The sequence below is a fragment of the Nelusetta ayraudi genome, unplaced genomic scaffold, assembly GCF_046127955.1.
Source record: "Nelusetta ayraudi isolate G7.1 ecotype Tasmania unplaced genomic scaffold, CSIRO-AGI_Nayr_v1 ptg000011l, whole genome shotgun sequence".
NCBI classification, from domain to species: Eukaryota; Metazoa; Chordata; class Actinopteri; order Tetraodontiformes; family Monacanthidae; genus Nelusetta; species Nelusetta ayraudi.
The window spans coordinates 21,385,340-21,400,979 of NW_027466061.1; the positions used below are offsets into that span (position 1 = coordinate 21,385,340).

The 15,640-nt window shown below is 47.7% G+C and overlaps 1 protein-coding gene across 1 annotated transcript; it reads right to left on the reverse strand.

Moving 5' to 3' along the window:
* Positions 1–2,848: 2,848 nt before the first annotated feature.
* Positions 2,849–12,849, reverse strand: LOC142885459 (uncharacterized). Its single transcript, XM_076021911.1, has 3 exons — positions 11,533–12,849; positions 5,110–5,497; positions 2,849–4,643 (listed from the first exon to the last, which is right to left on the reverse strand). The coding sequence occupies exons 2-3, from the start codon at positions 5,468–5,470 to the stop codon at positions 4,207–4,209; spliced, it is 798 nt and encodes a 265-aa protein (XP_075878026.1). The 5' UTR covers positions 5,471–5,497; positions 11,533–12,849; the 3' UTR covers positions 2,849–4,206.
* Between the last annotated feature and the right edge of the window lie 2,791 nt (positions 12,850–15,640).

Genomic DNA, 15,640 nt, shown 5'->3' on the forward strand with positions numbered 1-15,640 from the left:
AATTATGGCAAGTTGCATAACACATTGTCGAATCACAATGAGGTATGGTAACAACAACATTTTGACCAGCAACAATAAACAACAAAATAACACCTACTCACCGGTCTATAGTTTATGTTGCCATCACTGCAGAATAAAACATTGTTAACACTTCAGTTTCTTAAGCTTTAAATGAAATAGTGTACAATGTAATTCAAGGTGCAACACTTCTACCTCCTGATCAGCAGGTGTCACACTCACTCTTGCCTCACTGTCCTCTTCTACCGGTCGTTATCGGCTCAGCAATCCTCACCGAGTTCTCTGCCAACTTGCACTAATGTTAATACTCTGAACATTTTCCACATATATCTCAGCACGACTGTTTTTTCAGAGACTCATTCTTTCACTGCTACACTTTCAACCAGTTTTGTGCATGTACAGTTAAATTGTTGTCTGTACTAGACATACAGACTGATAAGATAACTTTTATTTTTTGTTTTTTAACATGTTGAACCTAAGCTTTCTCCATTGAAGAGTTGACATCAATATGAATGGGTCCTGAATAAGTCTTGCCTTTACTAGAATTACTCCTGTCAAATAGCATACCTTTATGTTGAATATACTTTTTCTGCACAGTATCACCGCGCACTAAGTGCTACTTTTCTCATCAACATGTTCTTGCAGTGTCGTCTCACCTTTCTCAGCCATCCACACGTGTCACGTTTGGAAAACCTTTACGCCTTGGGGCTCACTCAGCTTAGTTTTAAACTCGAGGGTAACTGAGGTTACTGAAACGGCGCCATTCACCCCTGGAGCAGCGGCTGATTTTTTTTCAAACCTAATGCCAAAAAGTGGACGTGTTCCAAGCAGCTGTATGAAGTTGTAAGCCAAAACTGCAGAAAATGAAACAAACAACAAATGTTCATATTTCTTCTGCGAACTTAATTACATTCATTGAAAACAAACTTGTCAACTAAATGTACTATTCCCCCTCTCAAAAAAGGATATACATTTATATGTACTAAATACACTAACCTGATAGAAGTATTACTGAATTCTAGAATGGTTTGTTTTAGTACACACTTACACTTTCTTGGCGGGATTTTCTCATTCCTGGAGAAGAATTTGAGACACATAAGAGTTACTGGAGAGTACTGGAAAAGTGAATTTCACTCAATGTGGGATGTTTAAAGGAGTCAGACATCGATATCTGGCACAGTGTTTTCCTCAGGACTTCTCCATGCCAAGGAAAGCCACCCGGATGAAAAGAAAATCACACCAGGTTTTGTAGAACAATCATTTCACTTTATCAGGGAAAAATGTGAATCCAAATTATAGTAGAACTAGAGGTATTGTTGGTGTTGGCAGCAGGGTGGTTTATGTAGCGTCACATTAACTCTGCCCACATACCCATACGGTTTCCACTTTGTTGCTACCCGGCCAGTGGCGGGATCACTGATGTGATTTTAATCGTTTTTGGGAAACACTGAGAGCTCGGAGATGAAAATGGTCTGTAAGGCTCTGGGAAACAAAAGAAAAACAATATGTGTCTCTAGGATCCATTTACTGTCAGTGTTTCATGGGTAAATCAGGGAGAATAATGTAACTTCAGACCTTGGAGAAACTGCATCTGTCACTCCCATGCTGATTTTTATTCACGTCATTTAAACCGCTTTGTACCGCTGCGTTTTCAACAGCTGTAAAATAAATAAATCTCAGCAACCTTAAGAAAAAATCAATTGTTCCAAGAAGGCTTCTGTTAAAAAAACAAAACAAACAAACAACAACAAATGTCTAAACCACAGTAAGTTTTAAATCAAATCTGAGTATTTTAGCTGTGAAAAAATAATTTTCTTTTTCCATTTTAAAAATCGTTACCATTATGGTTTCAAATGAATTATTCTGGAAACCAAGCGATGACTTTGTGGCTCTGCATTAAGTTTCCGCAGATTTGTGAGTGTTTTGTTTCCCTGCCAAAAGCAGCAGCTGCTTCTGTCACGACAGCCTAAAAATGTTGTGTGTTGTGTTTTGTCAAGTTTTGTCAAGATGAAAAAGAAAAGTTTACTTGCAGCGCTCAGGTGCTCTGATCAAGGAAGTGTCTCTGTCTAATTATCATCATCATCATCATCATCATCATCATCATCATTATCATCATCGTCACGGCTGCTTTGCTGTCGGTGTCACAGAAGCGCTGATCCTGGGGCATCAACAAACACTCACTGACATGACAACAGTGTGTGCTTGCACCATATGGCTGAGTCACAGCGTCATTCATCGGCTCTGTTCTTCTTATTACTCATTTCATTATCAAGAGCATCTTTCGTTATGAGGCTTTTATTAGTTCATTCAGGTAGTTTTAAATACAGTATGGGTACAGAGTAGTTGACACCTAAAGGTGTAAAGCTTAGGAGAAATAATGAACATCCATATCTCTGAATTTGTGTTTATTCAGCAGTCATAATAGAGTGTCGGATAAAACATTTTTTGGCACGATTGCTTAATAATAATAAGCTGTCCCATTTCTGTGTGGTTTTTCTAAATAAATATTCAAAAAAAACATAATTTACTTTCCAAAATAAATACAATATAAACTACAATGACAGATGCGCTGCATCAGTGCCCCACGCGGCACATCTTCAGAAGAAAACAACAACAACAACAACAACAACAACAATAACAACAAAAACCCAACATAATTTATTATACTTCAGGCAAAGTTGCGGTGGGTTTAAACCAAATAAAGTTATGGAAGTTGAAAAAAAAACAATGCTTCATAACTCATTTCAACAGCTTCGTTGCTCGAACACTACTAGGCAAAACAACAAGGAGGCATTTAAAGGGCCAATAAAAGGCTGTACTGTGGGCTTGGTATGGTAGTAAGATACAGGGTTTAATTAAGGGGTGCAAACACTTTTCCAGAGAGTAGTCAGGTTTGGACAGTGGCAGGTTGGTGGAGAGGGTTTGGGAGGGTGCGTTACAATTCACTTTTAAGTCAAAATCAGCTCAAACGTCAGAGGACAAACGCTCACAAAATTACCTCCAGAGGTGATATGAAAGGGCTTATATCGCCTGGAACTCGAGACGTGAGGTGTTAATGGATCAAAGTTAATGAAGTCATCATGCGTGTTGAAGAGACTTGTTAGGGTTTGGCAATTCTTTGAAGTTGAGATTTCCAGGGGATTAAGGGTAATTTCAAGACTGGCTCATTTGGAAAACGTATTTAAAAGAAAGAAGAAGAAGTCTTTCACGTTACCGTGACGTGCTCTTGGAAGTAAAAACATGTGGGATAGATTTTCACGTCGCTCTGTTACTAAAGTGAAGGAGTGTTTACGTGTTTTTAGCTGCTCCTCGTTGTTAATCTATACAACATGAATATACAAAACGTGATAATCAGAGGCGGCTTTCGAACCTGGAGCCGTCGGAGAGGACTCTCCTCCCACCGCCCAACACGCGTGCCTTTTTTAACCTGTGTAATAACACTGCAATCAGTGACGCTAATGCAAACAAGCAGCGGGAAACTGCTCGCCGAGCCACCTGGAGAAACAACGACTCCGCCGGCCCGCAAGTGGTGGCGTGAAGTAGACCTGCACGTTCGTTGTTGTTGTTGTTGCACTCGTGGCTTTGGGATTTAACTTTAGCACTTTTTAAAAATGTTTTTGCTCTACCTGACGTTTGTCACCGGGGGGGCGCGCGCGCTTATCTTGTAAATGACGAGGTTCAGATGGGCGAAAGTGAGCGCCCACTGGTGGGAAGTGGAGTAACAGCAATGATCTAGTCCACCGTGGCTCATCTACCGCATACACTACCACTTTAAAATGTAACATCACAGACATAATGTTGCTACATTGTTGTTACACCACAGTTTACAGTGTTACTACACAGATAAAAAAAAAAAAAAAAAAAGAGAATATAAATGTTTCTTTGAGTTGCAAAGAGCAGTCATGGGTCTGGGTGCCTCCTCCTGGAATCCACAGTGGCGCAGCACTCGCTGTCCGTGTGATTCTCTTCCCTTTCTTGCGTCAACAGAAGAAGAAAAAAAGGCCGTTGATGAGCTTTCCTGGACTTTGTATTCCACTTGTGTCTTTTACCAGCATCCACATTGGACCCCCTTGGAAACGAGATGATGCATCTCGAGGGGCTAATCCACATAAAGAATTTCTGTCGTCCCGCTGATCCGACCGAGGCTGAGAGCAGCATGAGGAAGTGTTGGGTTCCGTCCCGGGGCCGTCATACACACCCGCAGTTCTTCGCCGACACGTTCTGCACCGTGTGGTAGCGGCTATTGTTGTCCAGGAAGGAGAAGTCTTTTTCGAACGCGGTGGGCCGGCAGCAGGGCCCGTTGCTGACCTTGTCCTTGCGGCCCTTCTTGGAGAAACCCGTCTGCATCATGTGCTCCATGGTGATGTCGTAGTTGTGCCTCTGCGCCGTGCACTTGCCGCTGCAGTAGCGCAGCATGACGGTCTCGTCGCTCTCGTAGCCCAGGCCCAGTTCGCTCACCGTCAGCTCCAGCTCCCTCAGGGAGCAGGGCCGGGGCCTCCGCGCTCTTTTAGTCCTGCGGGCCTCCTTCCCGCCCGCGCGCCTGCTCTTCCTCCGCTTCCTGTCGAGCAGCGTCCCCACCACGTGCTGGAGCTCGCCTTCCGTGAAGCTCTGGAACATGCTGGAAACTGACAGAGGGGAGAGAAGTCAGCACGGATGGATCGACAGCTGGGACGAGATTATGAGATTTCTTGTAATCAGACAGGGAGCGAAGTGGTGGGGGTGATAACGTCACGCGGTCTGCAGGATAATGAACGACCCGAGTGCAAGAATGTAACTATTTCGCCTGACACAATGACAGCTATGAAGTTATTGCCATAGGTTGGAGTTCCCTGAGGCCCGTTCAAGCCGCTGAGAGCCCTTCAGGGAGAAAGTGGGTACATCCACTCCTCCCAAAGGTTATAAAACTCTTTTGGAGGGCTGCTGAACTATGAGGTGCTAATTGACTGCAGGTTCGTGCGAGACGGTAAAATCTGCTCTATAAACAAGGCCGTCAGATACCGAGTGTTCCGTCTGAACTCTGGCAGCACTCTCAAATGACGGCGCCTCGGCGGAGACCAGACAAGGACGGAGGATTTTAGCAGTTTATCTTACACTCTGAGAAGAGGGAGTTCATCTGGTCGGCTGAGCGGACCGTCCGGTGGAGACCGCCGATGTGTTGGGACGACTCCGCCGCTGCCGCTGCCGCCGCCGCTGCTGCCGCTGCCGCCGCCGCTGCTGCTGCTGCTGCTGCCGCTGCTGCTTCCCCTCCTTCCGGCGACGAGTGGTGGGAGGGCGGCAAGTGCTGGGATGCTGACTCCGACGCCGAGGACTGTCTCGATGAGGACGAGGACGTGTGTGAGTGCTTGGTCTTGGGTCTGAGGTGTCCGACGGCGGTCATGTTCCTAATGAGGACGATGGTCAGGGCTGCGCCACAGAGCACGAAGGCAAAAGTAGCACCTTTCCATAACTTCATTTTAGAGCACGGAGGAGCATTGAAATTCTGTGGAGAGAAGGGAGACAGACAGGCAGGGGTCAGGCGACCTTGAGCAGGTAAACAGTCCCTGCAGCCCTTCAGACACTGAGGAGACGAGAGAGGGCGGCATTGAAAGTTGCTCCGCACACCCCGTCACACTTTACTGACAGGCTCGCGAATGCGCATCTCTCAACAAGGCGTTTTATTTTAGCGCCGGTTTACTTTGTCCGACACTTCTGTCAGCTCATTTCCACCTTAAGTGGGTTCACGAACTGCGAGCTTGAAACCGCTTGCTGACACCTGAGAATGCAGTGTGTGTTTAATCGCTGCTGGCCCGGAGAAGGAAATGTTGACTGTCATTTCATTTTCTTTTAAGCCCAAAGGCAGGCAGGTCCCGTGAGTTTTGCAAGTCCCACAAAATCCCTGAAAAGTTTGTGAGCCTTATCTGAAACATTTGACACGGACAAGAATGTCAGGCTTTTCTCCTTTTATCCCTTACCAAGGAAAACACCTCTTTATAGAGGCCAATGTTCTTGAACCATTGTTGCACAAATCCCTTCTAGAAGGATTTCTTGACCACACCTGTTTACAGTGTGATGGAAGACGATCTAACATCTGTATTTGCAAATCTCTTTATCTTTCAAACCCCACCCGTCCAATCGACCCTTCACCACAGCAGCCGCAGTCTCGTTATGAAGCATCCTTGTGCGCGCGCGCGCGTGTGTGTGTGTGTGTGTGTGTGTGTGTGTGTTCCTTCCCTAAAATGTCATGCCACATCTAATCAGGAAGCTCTGTGAACCCACTTTTTCTATTTTGCCTCTTTAATGTCATGTCAACCGAGAGCCAAAACCTCCAGAGCTGGAAACAGTATGATGGCATGCAGTGACTAACAGACTGACCCCAGTGAGTGTTTTACCAGACTGGATTCTGTAGCGTAAATGTACACGCAGCTGGAGTGTTTACAGTGGGACAAAAGGTCACAAATGCTTGTCTAGTTTAGTGGAGACACAAACATCTGAAATGAATAACTTCTGGAATCTTGCCTCTTCAGCATGTGGGTTCCTCGCCATAAACAAAAAGAAAAAATTGACAAAAAGACAATACGGGTGGAAGGGCAAAGAGGGACGTTTCGGGCTTTCTGGTGGAATCCGTACTGTCACGGAGAGTGGGAATAGTGCTGGTGGAATGGGGATGGGGGGGCCGATGGGCGGAGAGGGGGGCAATCCAGAGGCTGCGGAGATTTGGTTACCGCAGAAGGAAAATAAGAGGGAGTCGCATGCATGAGCTGTAGTGGAATAAACAGCTTATAAACAGGTATAACCAGTCCTATCAGTCAGAGCTTGACTCATCACTCATAATTCCATATGGGTTTGACGTGGTAGGCAGCCTCGGCACAATGGAGGCCCAGAACAGTGTTCATTTCAGAAGTCAAACATTTCAGCCAACGGCCTCATTTGACAAAGTGTGTGTAAATCAAACGTGGAACTGCGGTCGCAAAATGTTCCCCAGCGCTGCCGACTCCCGACTTTGACTTGCGCGAGGTTCTGTTTAATGGCCAGACATGATAGATAGCGTAACCCTGTTGGAAAATCTGGCTCCGCTTCTGTCGGTTCCACACCATAGTCCTCACGGCAGACACCTCACAGCTCCGGCTGTAAACATCCAACGCTTCTGACCTCAGAAAGAGCACCACGGTGTGTTAGCCGAGATAGACGAGGAGATGGTTTGTTTTTGTTTTTTTCATACTATCAATCTCTATCAATAACCCCCGATGAGATGATTATCCTGCCCCGGTGTTTGCTTTCACACGACTGCTGGACTGTGGCCCGTCTGCACTGTGACTCATCTTGATAAAACAATTAGAAAGAAGGAAGACCACTCTGAGCTCACGTCCCTGAAGACAGCGAGATCGTCATGATTGCTCCGCTCACACTCACATCTGAGTGCCATCTGCAGCCGGCTGGCACCCATCAAAGTGGCAGGGAGAATCCTTGCAGCCTGTTCAGCTCGACGGTCACAGATGATTAATTAGAAGGGCTGGTGTTTGACATCCCTGGGGCTCAAGGACATAAATATACAGATATTGATAAGAAAAAGTGGTGGCAGTATTTTTTTGGTTTTGTTTTGTTTTCCCATTTTGAGGGGGTGTAAACGGAAGTGTGCGAGCGACTGCTCCGCTTCCTGCCAGGACAAAACACTGCTGTCTTTGGGCAAACAGAGGACAGCACAGAGGATGTATAGTGGAGCCCCAGAGGACTTTCCAGCAGAAGGAAAAGCCATCCTCCAACTTAGACATAAAAGTGCAGATGAGTTCCGGAGGCAGCCTGGACGGCTCCCACCCGGGAGGAGCAGCATGCCTGGCCCAGGCCAAACATCAGGGCTGATGTGCCCGTGCACGCTCCCCAAATAAAGACGCTCGCACGGTGCGGGGCTCAAGACAAATGTAGAAAATCATCCTTTCTGAGAGTTGAAAAGACACAGATTTAGCTTTTCTGTGTGTGTGTGTGTGTGTGTGTGTGTGTGTGTGTGTGTGTGTGTTTGCCTCGCTGTTGCTTTGCGTGCTTTCCAGCCAGAACGGGAGTGAAAAAGAGGTATGTGGAGGGGGAAAAAAGCAACACTGATGTCTGCTGTCAGCCATATGTCACCTGAAGGAGCTACCAGAGGGGTGAGAACAGTCCCGGAGGATCATTAACATGTTTGAGGTAGACCATAAAAAAGAAGCGCTTGGCTTGGCCATGAATTCCTCAGCCTGTTGAAGCCATTCCGCAGACGCGTATGTACGTGCGTGCGTGCGTGCGTGTGGGCGGGCGTATGTGCGTCGGACCCCGAACTTCTTGTTTTGACTCAAAGATGACATTCTTCCCGACGACACAATAAAATTGATGTTTCCGAGGAAATAATTGGGCCAGTGGCCGTGGCTTCCGCTAAGCCCGTGGTAATGTAATTACAGCAGCATGGCACTCTGGGTCCTGGGGAGCCAGCGGAACCAGCAGGCTGTGCGAGGAAGAGATGAAGTGGAGATCTGTCACGGCGGGGTGAGCGAGTGGCGTCTGCGGTTTACACTTGGGGACCCGGGGAGGGGTCTGGGGTCTGCGAGGCCGCCTGGACCTCGTCCAGAGTGACATGACGACAGTGATTGAAGATCGCAGACAGGAACCGATGGATGAAGAGCGCCTTTGTGCCGGAGACGGCGGCTCTGTGCGTCTGCTGAATGTGTTCCTATGCATTCCCTAAATACAGCCCTGCTCTGTCTGCGCCGTCCGCGCGCCCTTTCACCCGCTGCTGTGACTCACATACCATAAACACAGACGTGCAGCAAATGCGTGGTTTCACTTTCCCCCCAGATCGTAATGACACGAGCCGGCCGTCCGTACAGAGCGACAGAGTCTGAGCGCCGCTCCTGCTCCGTCCAGAAGCTCCCAGCGGCAACCACGGCGCTCTTACGTAATACCTGATATGTAGACACGTCTGCAGGTGCGTTCGCGCCCCCCCCCCCCTTACCCACACGGCATTATTACCACCAACACCACGCTGCTGTCAGCTCCGCCCACGTGACCGGGCTGCCTGTGTGGCTGCTCCGAACACACCTCATAAATACCAGCGCCGTGAAAGATAACACAGGAGCGAAACAAACAGCGGGAAAGGCACCTACTGTCTGACTTCAGGGACACAAAGGTGGTTTGGGGGCTCCTAAATGAGGCACTGTCTTTGTCTTTTCCCTCTTAGGTGAGCATCAGGAGGCCTGGGGAGAGCCACAGAGTGCTCGGGGAGGTAACAGGGACATATTCCAAAGATCAGGGCGGGATTAGCACTAATGCCTGCCGGCTTTATCTGCGGTCACGTGGGTTAACACCTGGCTGCAGTGTCGGTGGTGGAGCACAGGCCTTTCTGTACATGCGTATGTGTTAATCCGTCCAACACCTCCAATTTGGAGGGAGTGAGTGGGGAGGGGGGGGGGGGGGGTTGGGTGAGGGTAGAGAAAGAGAGAGAGGGAGGGAGAGAGAGAGGGAGAGAGAGAGAGAGAGAGAGAGAGAGAGCACTAGAGGGCATTAATCTCCTCTTCAAGTCAGACGTGAGAAGCAAAAGTTAGTTGAACATTTGTGTGCAGGCAGCACGGTGGACCAGCCAGTGGGCAAAACAAGGTGGACGTTCCGGGTGCGAGGAGGTGGGGGTGGGGGTGGGGGGTGGGATCCAGGATTGGCTGTTCTAAATCCAGCCCTGGTTCTAATGCGAGCGAGGAAAAGGCTTAGGCTAGACTGTGCTGTAATTTTGCTGGGCAACTTGATCTTCAGCTGGCTCACACACTCTGTGACTCGGTAACTACAGGATAATTAAAACAAGTCTGCTTCTTGTTAGCGGGAAGGCTGCCGCCGTTTGTTTTTGGGGAAAACATGCATCGGGGTGGGGGGTGGGGTGGGGGCGGTGGTTGGAGGGGTGCAGGGGGGTCCCCTGCACCCCTCCAACCCCCCCCCCTCCTTTCAACCATGTATCCTTAAAGTGATCCCAGCATCCTTTTAATCCCCCCGAGAGTGAGAGGTGAGCGGTTAAAAAAGACTTTATTCTGGGAGGCCCACTATCACATCCCGGGGATTAATGCGGATTAATCCAGTGACCTGACAGCGCAGCAACAAATCTCGCGACACCAACCTGTTGCGTTCAAAGTGGCCTCGGGGAGGCGCGAGGGGGGGACACGCGCTTACAGTCACGCCTTATAGACACCTGTGCCGTTTGAGCCAACTCACACCCGGCCCCCCCGACCAGCCCTGCTTTTCTGTAACTGGTGGAGTTGAGTCAAGGTAGAGCCTCTGTCATGCCTTGAAACAACTTTCCCAACTGAGTGGAGAGGTTACGTGGGGATTGGCAGGATAGCACCTCCTTGCCTTGTCACTTTTGGTTTTTTTTTTTTGGTCCGTTCGTGTGAGTCTGATGTTGTCTCGACCACTTTTGAACTTTTGAGTCCGCGGGGCTGCCACTCTGGCTGCTAATCTGTCTATGCCAGATCCTCTTTGAACACACACACACACACACACACACACACACAACGTCACCTCTAAACCCATCTTCAACATGTTGATGTTGCTGCTACAAAAGGTTGACGGCCATCTGGCACACGCTGAATACATTCAAGTCTGACCCAGGCCAGCAAGCACAAGCAAGTAAAAGCATCTGGAACATGACAGTTGCAGTTGTGCGGTGAACTCTTTAACTGACTAATGTTTTAATTGAGAGCGTGCACAAAATATAGTTTGGGGAAAACGTCATATTAAAGAGACAAAATTGCTGCTGAGGAGTGGTGCATAATTTCTGCTCCCACTTCAGTTTCTTTCACTTCTGAGCGGCTTTTGCAGACTATGAAAGCTGAACAGCTCAATTGGCTGGCTTAACCTCCTTCTGGCCCCCTCGGGGCACTGCTAGATAAAGTATAAGCTCTATGTATGATATGGGTTTAGTGAGAAGAGATCACCAGTTCACCAAAATTCTCATAGTGATGATCGTCAAGTTGTTTTCATTTCACCTCCACCGCATGCGGCTCTCGCTAATCGCAGTTAAAGGGGCATGCCTGTTATGTATCCTTTATCAGTGCTCATCAGTCTTCTTTGGAAGGCTTTAGAATATGCAACAATGTTTTCAAGACGCCAGAGAGTTAAAGCAAAGCAATCATGTGTGACAGTGAAGCAAACCACTTTCTTGGATGAATGACAGGCAAAGAAAGTATGCGTCCTTGTCAAAACAAAACTTGCTTTGTGCTGTCATTTGTGCTTGTTGAAGACGTCTGTAAAAACAGATGCACTCTTTTTTTTTATTTTATTTTTTTATATTTTTTTGTTAGTTGGGTTCCCGGAGTGTGCCGCTACCCCGCCGACCGCTACCCCGCCAACCGCTTTGTGACAGGCCACCGTGCAACCCTGACCAGCGGGCTCTAAGTGTGGGCCGCGTGTTGATAATCCAACGTGTGTTTTCTGCCACTCGAGCACTCTGCGAGGCATCCCTGTGAGCGACACCTAACGCCTTCCCTGTAAGCTGCCGGCTTAAACTAACAAAAGAAGATGTGGCGTCCTTACCGTTCGGCCGGCTAATCCAGACTTAGCTGCGTGGCGTCGTCTTCAGCTGACCTCCACAGGCAAGTGCTGGCTGGGTAAGTCCATCATCATCACAGGCGAGCAGCGAGGGCAGGACTGCTGCTTGGTTCCCTAAAAGTCATCCCAGCTCCCTGTGCCTACATGTAGGGGAGGTGTCCTGGCTTGATTCAGGTCCAGGCTGTGTTATTCTTTTGTCATATTTGCACTTCTCTTCTGAAGAAAGTCTTCCGAGTCGCAAAGATCAAAATCAGTATTCCTCCGAACCTCAGCGCGTGCCTCATGGCACTCTCCTCGTTCCATTCAAAAAAAAAAAAAAAAAAAAAAAAAAAAAAGGAGACGTTCTTATGTTGAGAGTAGTCACTGAACTGGCATCCGACACTCTTCAGAAATACTCCGTCATCTTGCTATATCCTCTCTGGTCGCGCTTGGGTTTTTTTTGGTGAGGGTGGGGGGGCTCTAATTTGAAGCTGAAACAGAGCAAAGCAGAGGTCCAGGGTCATGGAATTACCAGAACAAGAAGCAGCAACATTTATTCCATCTGCTGGGGAAGTCCTTCCCCTCAGAAATCATTTGGTCTCCACGCGGCAGCCCCTTGTAGGAAAGACAAACCGCTGTCTTCTTACCCTGTTTCCAGCAGCAGCAGGTCTCCTCCTGATCTCTCCGACTGGGGCGAGCGTGCGGCTCGGTGGAGAAGATGGTTTGGGGTGAGGAGGGAGCGCGTGTTTCCCTGAGAGGCGCAGAGTGCTTCTCCGCTGCCTCTGCCTGCTTCCACCCCACCAAACTGTTGCTCCTCCTCCTCCTCCATAGTTGTGCTCCTGGGCCGAGTCGGATTACTCCTGACATGATAATCTCCCTGGCTCGAGCTCCAGGAGCGCTAAAGGATGCTTTGGCCTGAGCAAAAGGGCTTACATTCACCTTCTGCCGCAGGACAGGCCGCCGTCTTAAGTGGGCGATCGGTAATAACCTCAATTGGGCCGATCAAGTCCAGTCGGCGGGGTCTCTTTCTTTCAATCTTTTAGTGGGAATTAGGAAAGTTCACAATTGGTTTAAACGGCGCTAAGTCAACACTCGAGTCTGTTCAGCAGAATTATCGCAGCAGAGGCACTTTGGGCCGATCCAATCTACATTTGGTTTGGGGATAAAAGTCGGGGCTGTTGTTGTCGAGAGTCACACGTTCGCGTCTGCTCCAATACAAACCGGTGTTTTAGCCCTTTGAGCGGGCAAATGAGGAGCAGATGGCCCGCTCGCTTTTGGGAGTGATCAGGCGCTCCAGACTGCAATCTAAATAAATATCCCATCCATCGGAGGAAATGCGTCAGGTGTGCAGGGCTCGGCCGTGTCTAAATAGAGGAGAGCCAGCGCCCGGGCCGTGAAGTGGTGCATGAGGGACGGAGGCACGCGTTCAGTGTCTGGCAGGGTTTTTTTCTTTTTCTGAGAAGCTCGAACAAGAGACGAATCTGCAGGTATAAAGGACAAACGGAGATTTGACATTTCAGCTGCGTAAATGCGTGGTGTCGGCGCTGCACGTTCAAAGTGTACAGGAAGCAGGAAACAAACTATTTGCAAACAAATATCATTCTATCACCATGAGTCACGCTCCCGCCGCCTAGCCAGACTGTACACAAATCGCGCCTCGCAGAGTTTCACTCGAAAGGCAGAAATGTTGCTAAATTTTTAGGGCTTAAAATTCTCTCAGTGTTGACCAAGAGGGGAACAAAAAGGAAAGGAATCTTTACCTTAGCTTTTGTCGCACACACGAAACACATGTATAAATGGATAATCTACACTTGTTATCTCAGTGACCTCAGGTGGGGACCAAAATTTAAAGGAACCAGTACAAACTTGCTTTTTCTCTCTTTTCTTTTTTTTTAAGGGCAGCCCGAAACCTCCCAGTGCTGGCGTGGAGACAGCAGAAAGACAAATTAATGAGATTAATCAGATCAGAGGACCACTGATGGTATCTGACAATGTCACCGAGTGACATTATTATCTGATGATGATGATGACGATGATGATGATGATGATGATGAGAAGATGAACTCTTGTACAGGAGCCGGATCTGAAGTGTCACCAGTCTTTCTCCTTTAATCTGAGAGACTAAAGAGGCTTCCAGGAAGCAAATGCTGCTCGCTGCCCTCAGAATCCCCCCCCCAAGAAGATCCAAATAATTTAGTATATCTCCAAATAATTTCTGTGTTCAAAGATGGCCAGAGAGTGGCATGGAAGGCTCACAACACAATTTCATTTTACTCTGGACTGTTTTGGCAAAGTTTCAGTCAAATGCGGTGGAGCTAAACAGCTAATGTTGCCTCGGCACAACTAGGAATCCTAAAACTGTAGCTGTGTCTAAACTAGCAGCTAAAATTATCATTCATAAGCAGAGACATTACTTTCTATGGGCTCGTTTACCAGATGGACACATGAGGTAAGCCCAAACTATTTAGGAAGTTTCCCAAAACAAAGGAAAAGTGAGCGAGGAGCAAAATGGCCCAGACCAAACCTTTATCAATACCTCATTACATAAAACTGGGAAAACAATCATAACCACAAACTAGTCAAACACCCACGTCCATTACTGGCCGGAGAACCCTTCGCGTGTTTACATTACGGGCCCTCCGTTGGCAACGCGGGATATCGTGCATTTCTATCCTTGAACAGAAATCAGCACAGAAACATTTCGCATGACATGACGCAGGAACAAATCTCCTCCATGCATATTGTTCGCAGATGTGTTCAGTTTGCACGGACGGGCCACGGACGCGATAAAAAGCCGAAACAGCTGTTAATTGCTAAATCGAGTCACAATCAATCGGAGGAAAACACTTGATCGGTTTACACTGCAAAGACTCACTCAACAGCGACGATTACATTAGTCATGAAGACCGTCTGACGTTTCTGCACACACAAGTTAAAAAAAATAACACAGTATGTTCCCAATTTAAATATGATAGAATACCGTAAACATCGCATTGAATCCTTTCCACTGGGCGTGGATGAGTGGAGAAACACGTTTTGTTTAGGTTTGGGCAGGATTTTAAGGGAGCCCTCAATCAGTTACACTATAAACACGCCATTCCAGTGGAGGTGTCATTAGGAAGGCTGGAAATAAGGCACAAGGCTACTACGCTTGTCTTGCACAAGATGTGGTTCGATAATTGGACAAGTAGCCCTCAGCCAAGTGTCGTCTCTGCAAGTGGAAAAGTACTTTTCACCGAAATCCAAACAGGCATTTTGCGGAAAACGATGCAGCGAGACAATGAGTGCCCCCACCCTCCCTCCACCACCCTTTTTTCTTGCGCTTCCTGTTGAAAGGCAACACCTCCCTCCTTGCAGAAAGTGGTTACAAGGTAAATTCATCGTGGACCAAGAACAAATATACACTGCAATTTGCAGTTGCGACTGGAGAAGCTGAGGCCCCCCCCACCCCACCCCCGTCTGTTCCTCAGCAGGGGCGTGCACGGATTGTGCGACACTTCAGCAGTCACATATCTTTGTGTGCGTGTGTGTGCGCGTGCGTGTGTGTGTGTGTGTGTGTGTGTGTGTGTAGCAATTTGTCTTGCCAGTTGCACAGCTAATATGCAGAATGATGCACATAAATCGTCGTGAACATATACTTCTTGGGTGTAGTTGCAGCCACACGTGAAGGACCACGTTCACTGTGTGAAGCAAAACGGCACAATGCTGCCCCCGACTGTGAGTGTTACAGAACTACACACACACATCCCACAATAAATCAAGTGGAAATACTTGGATTAAGACTGCTGTTAAAACTGCTGTTTTATTTTAAAAGTCCCATTTAATAACTTTTTTTTCAAATCAGCATATTTATCCCTGTGTTTACAGAGTCCAGTAAATAGAAAAGTGAATTGATAAAACGCTCAATTTTTATCTTCCTGCAGAAACTGATGACATGACAGCACGTCCACATGAATGGTCACAGTTATGACTGGAAAGGCTAACTCAGAGTGGGTGTGATCACTAGTCTGGAACAAGTATCACAGCAGTTTGTGATCATAAAATGTGGTATTTAACACACATTCATTGATGGGTTTTCCTATGTGAGGAGTTCACAGACAGGCCAGAGACTGCT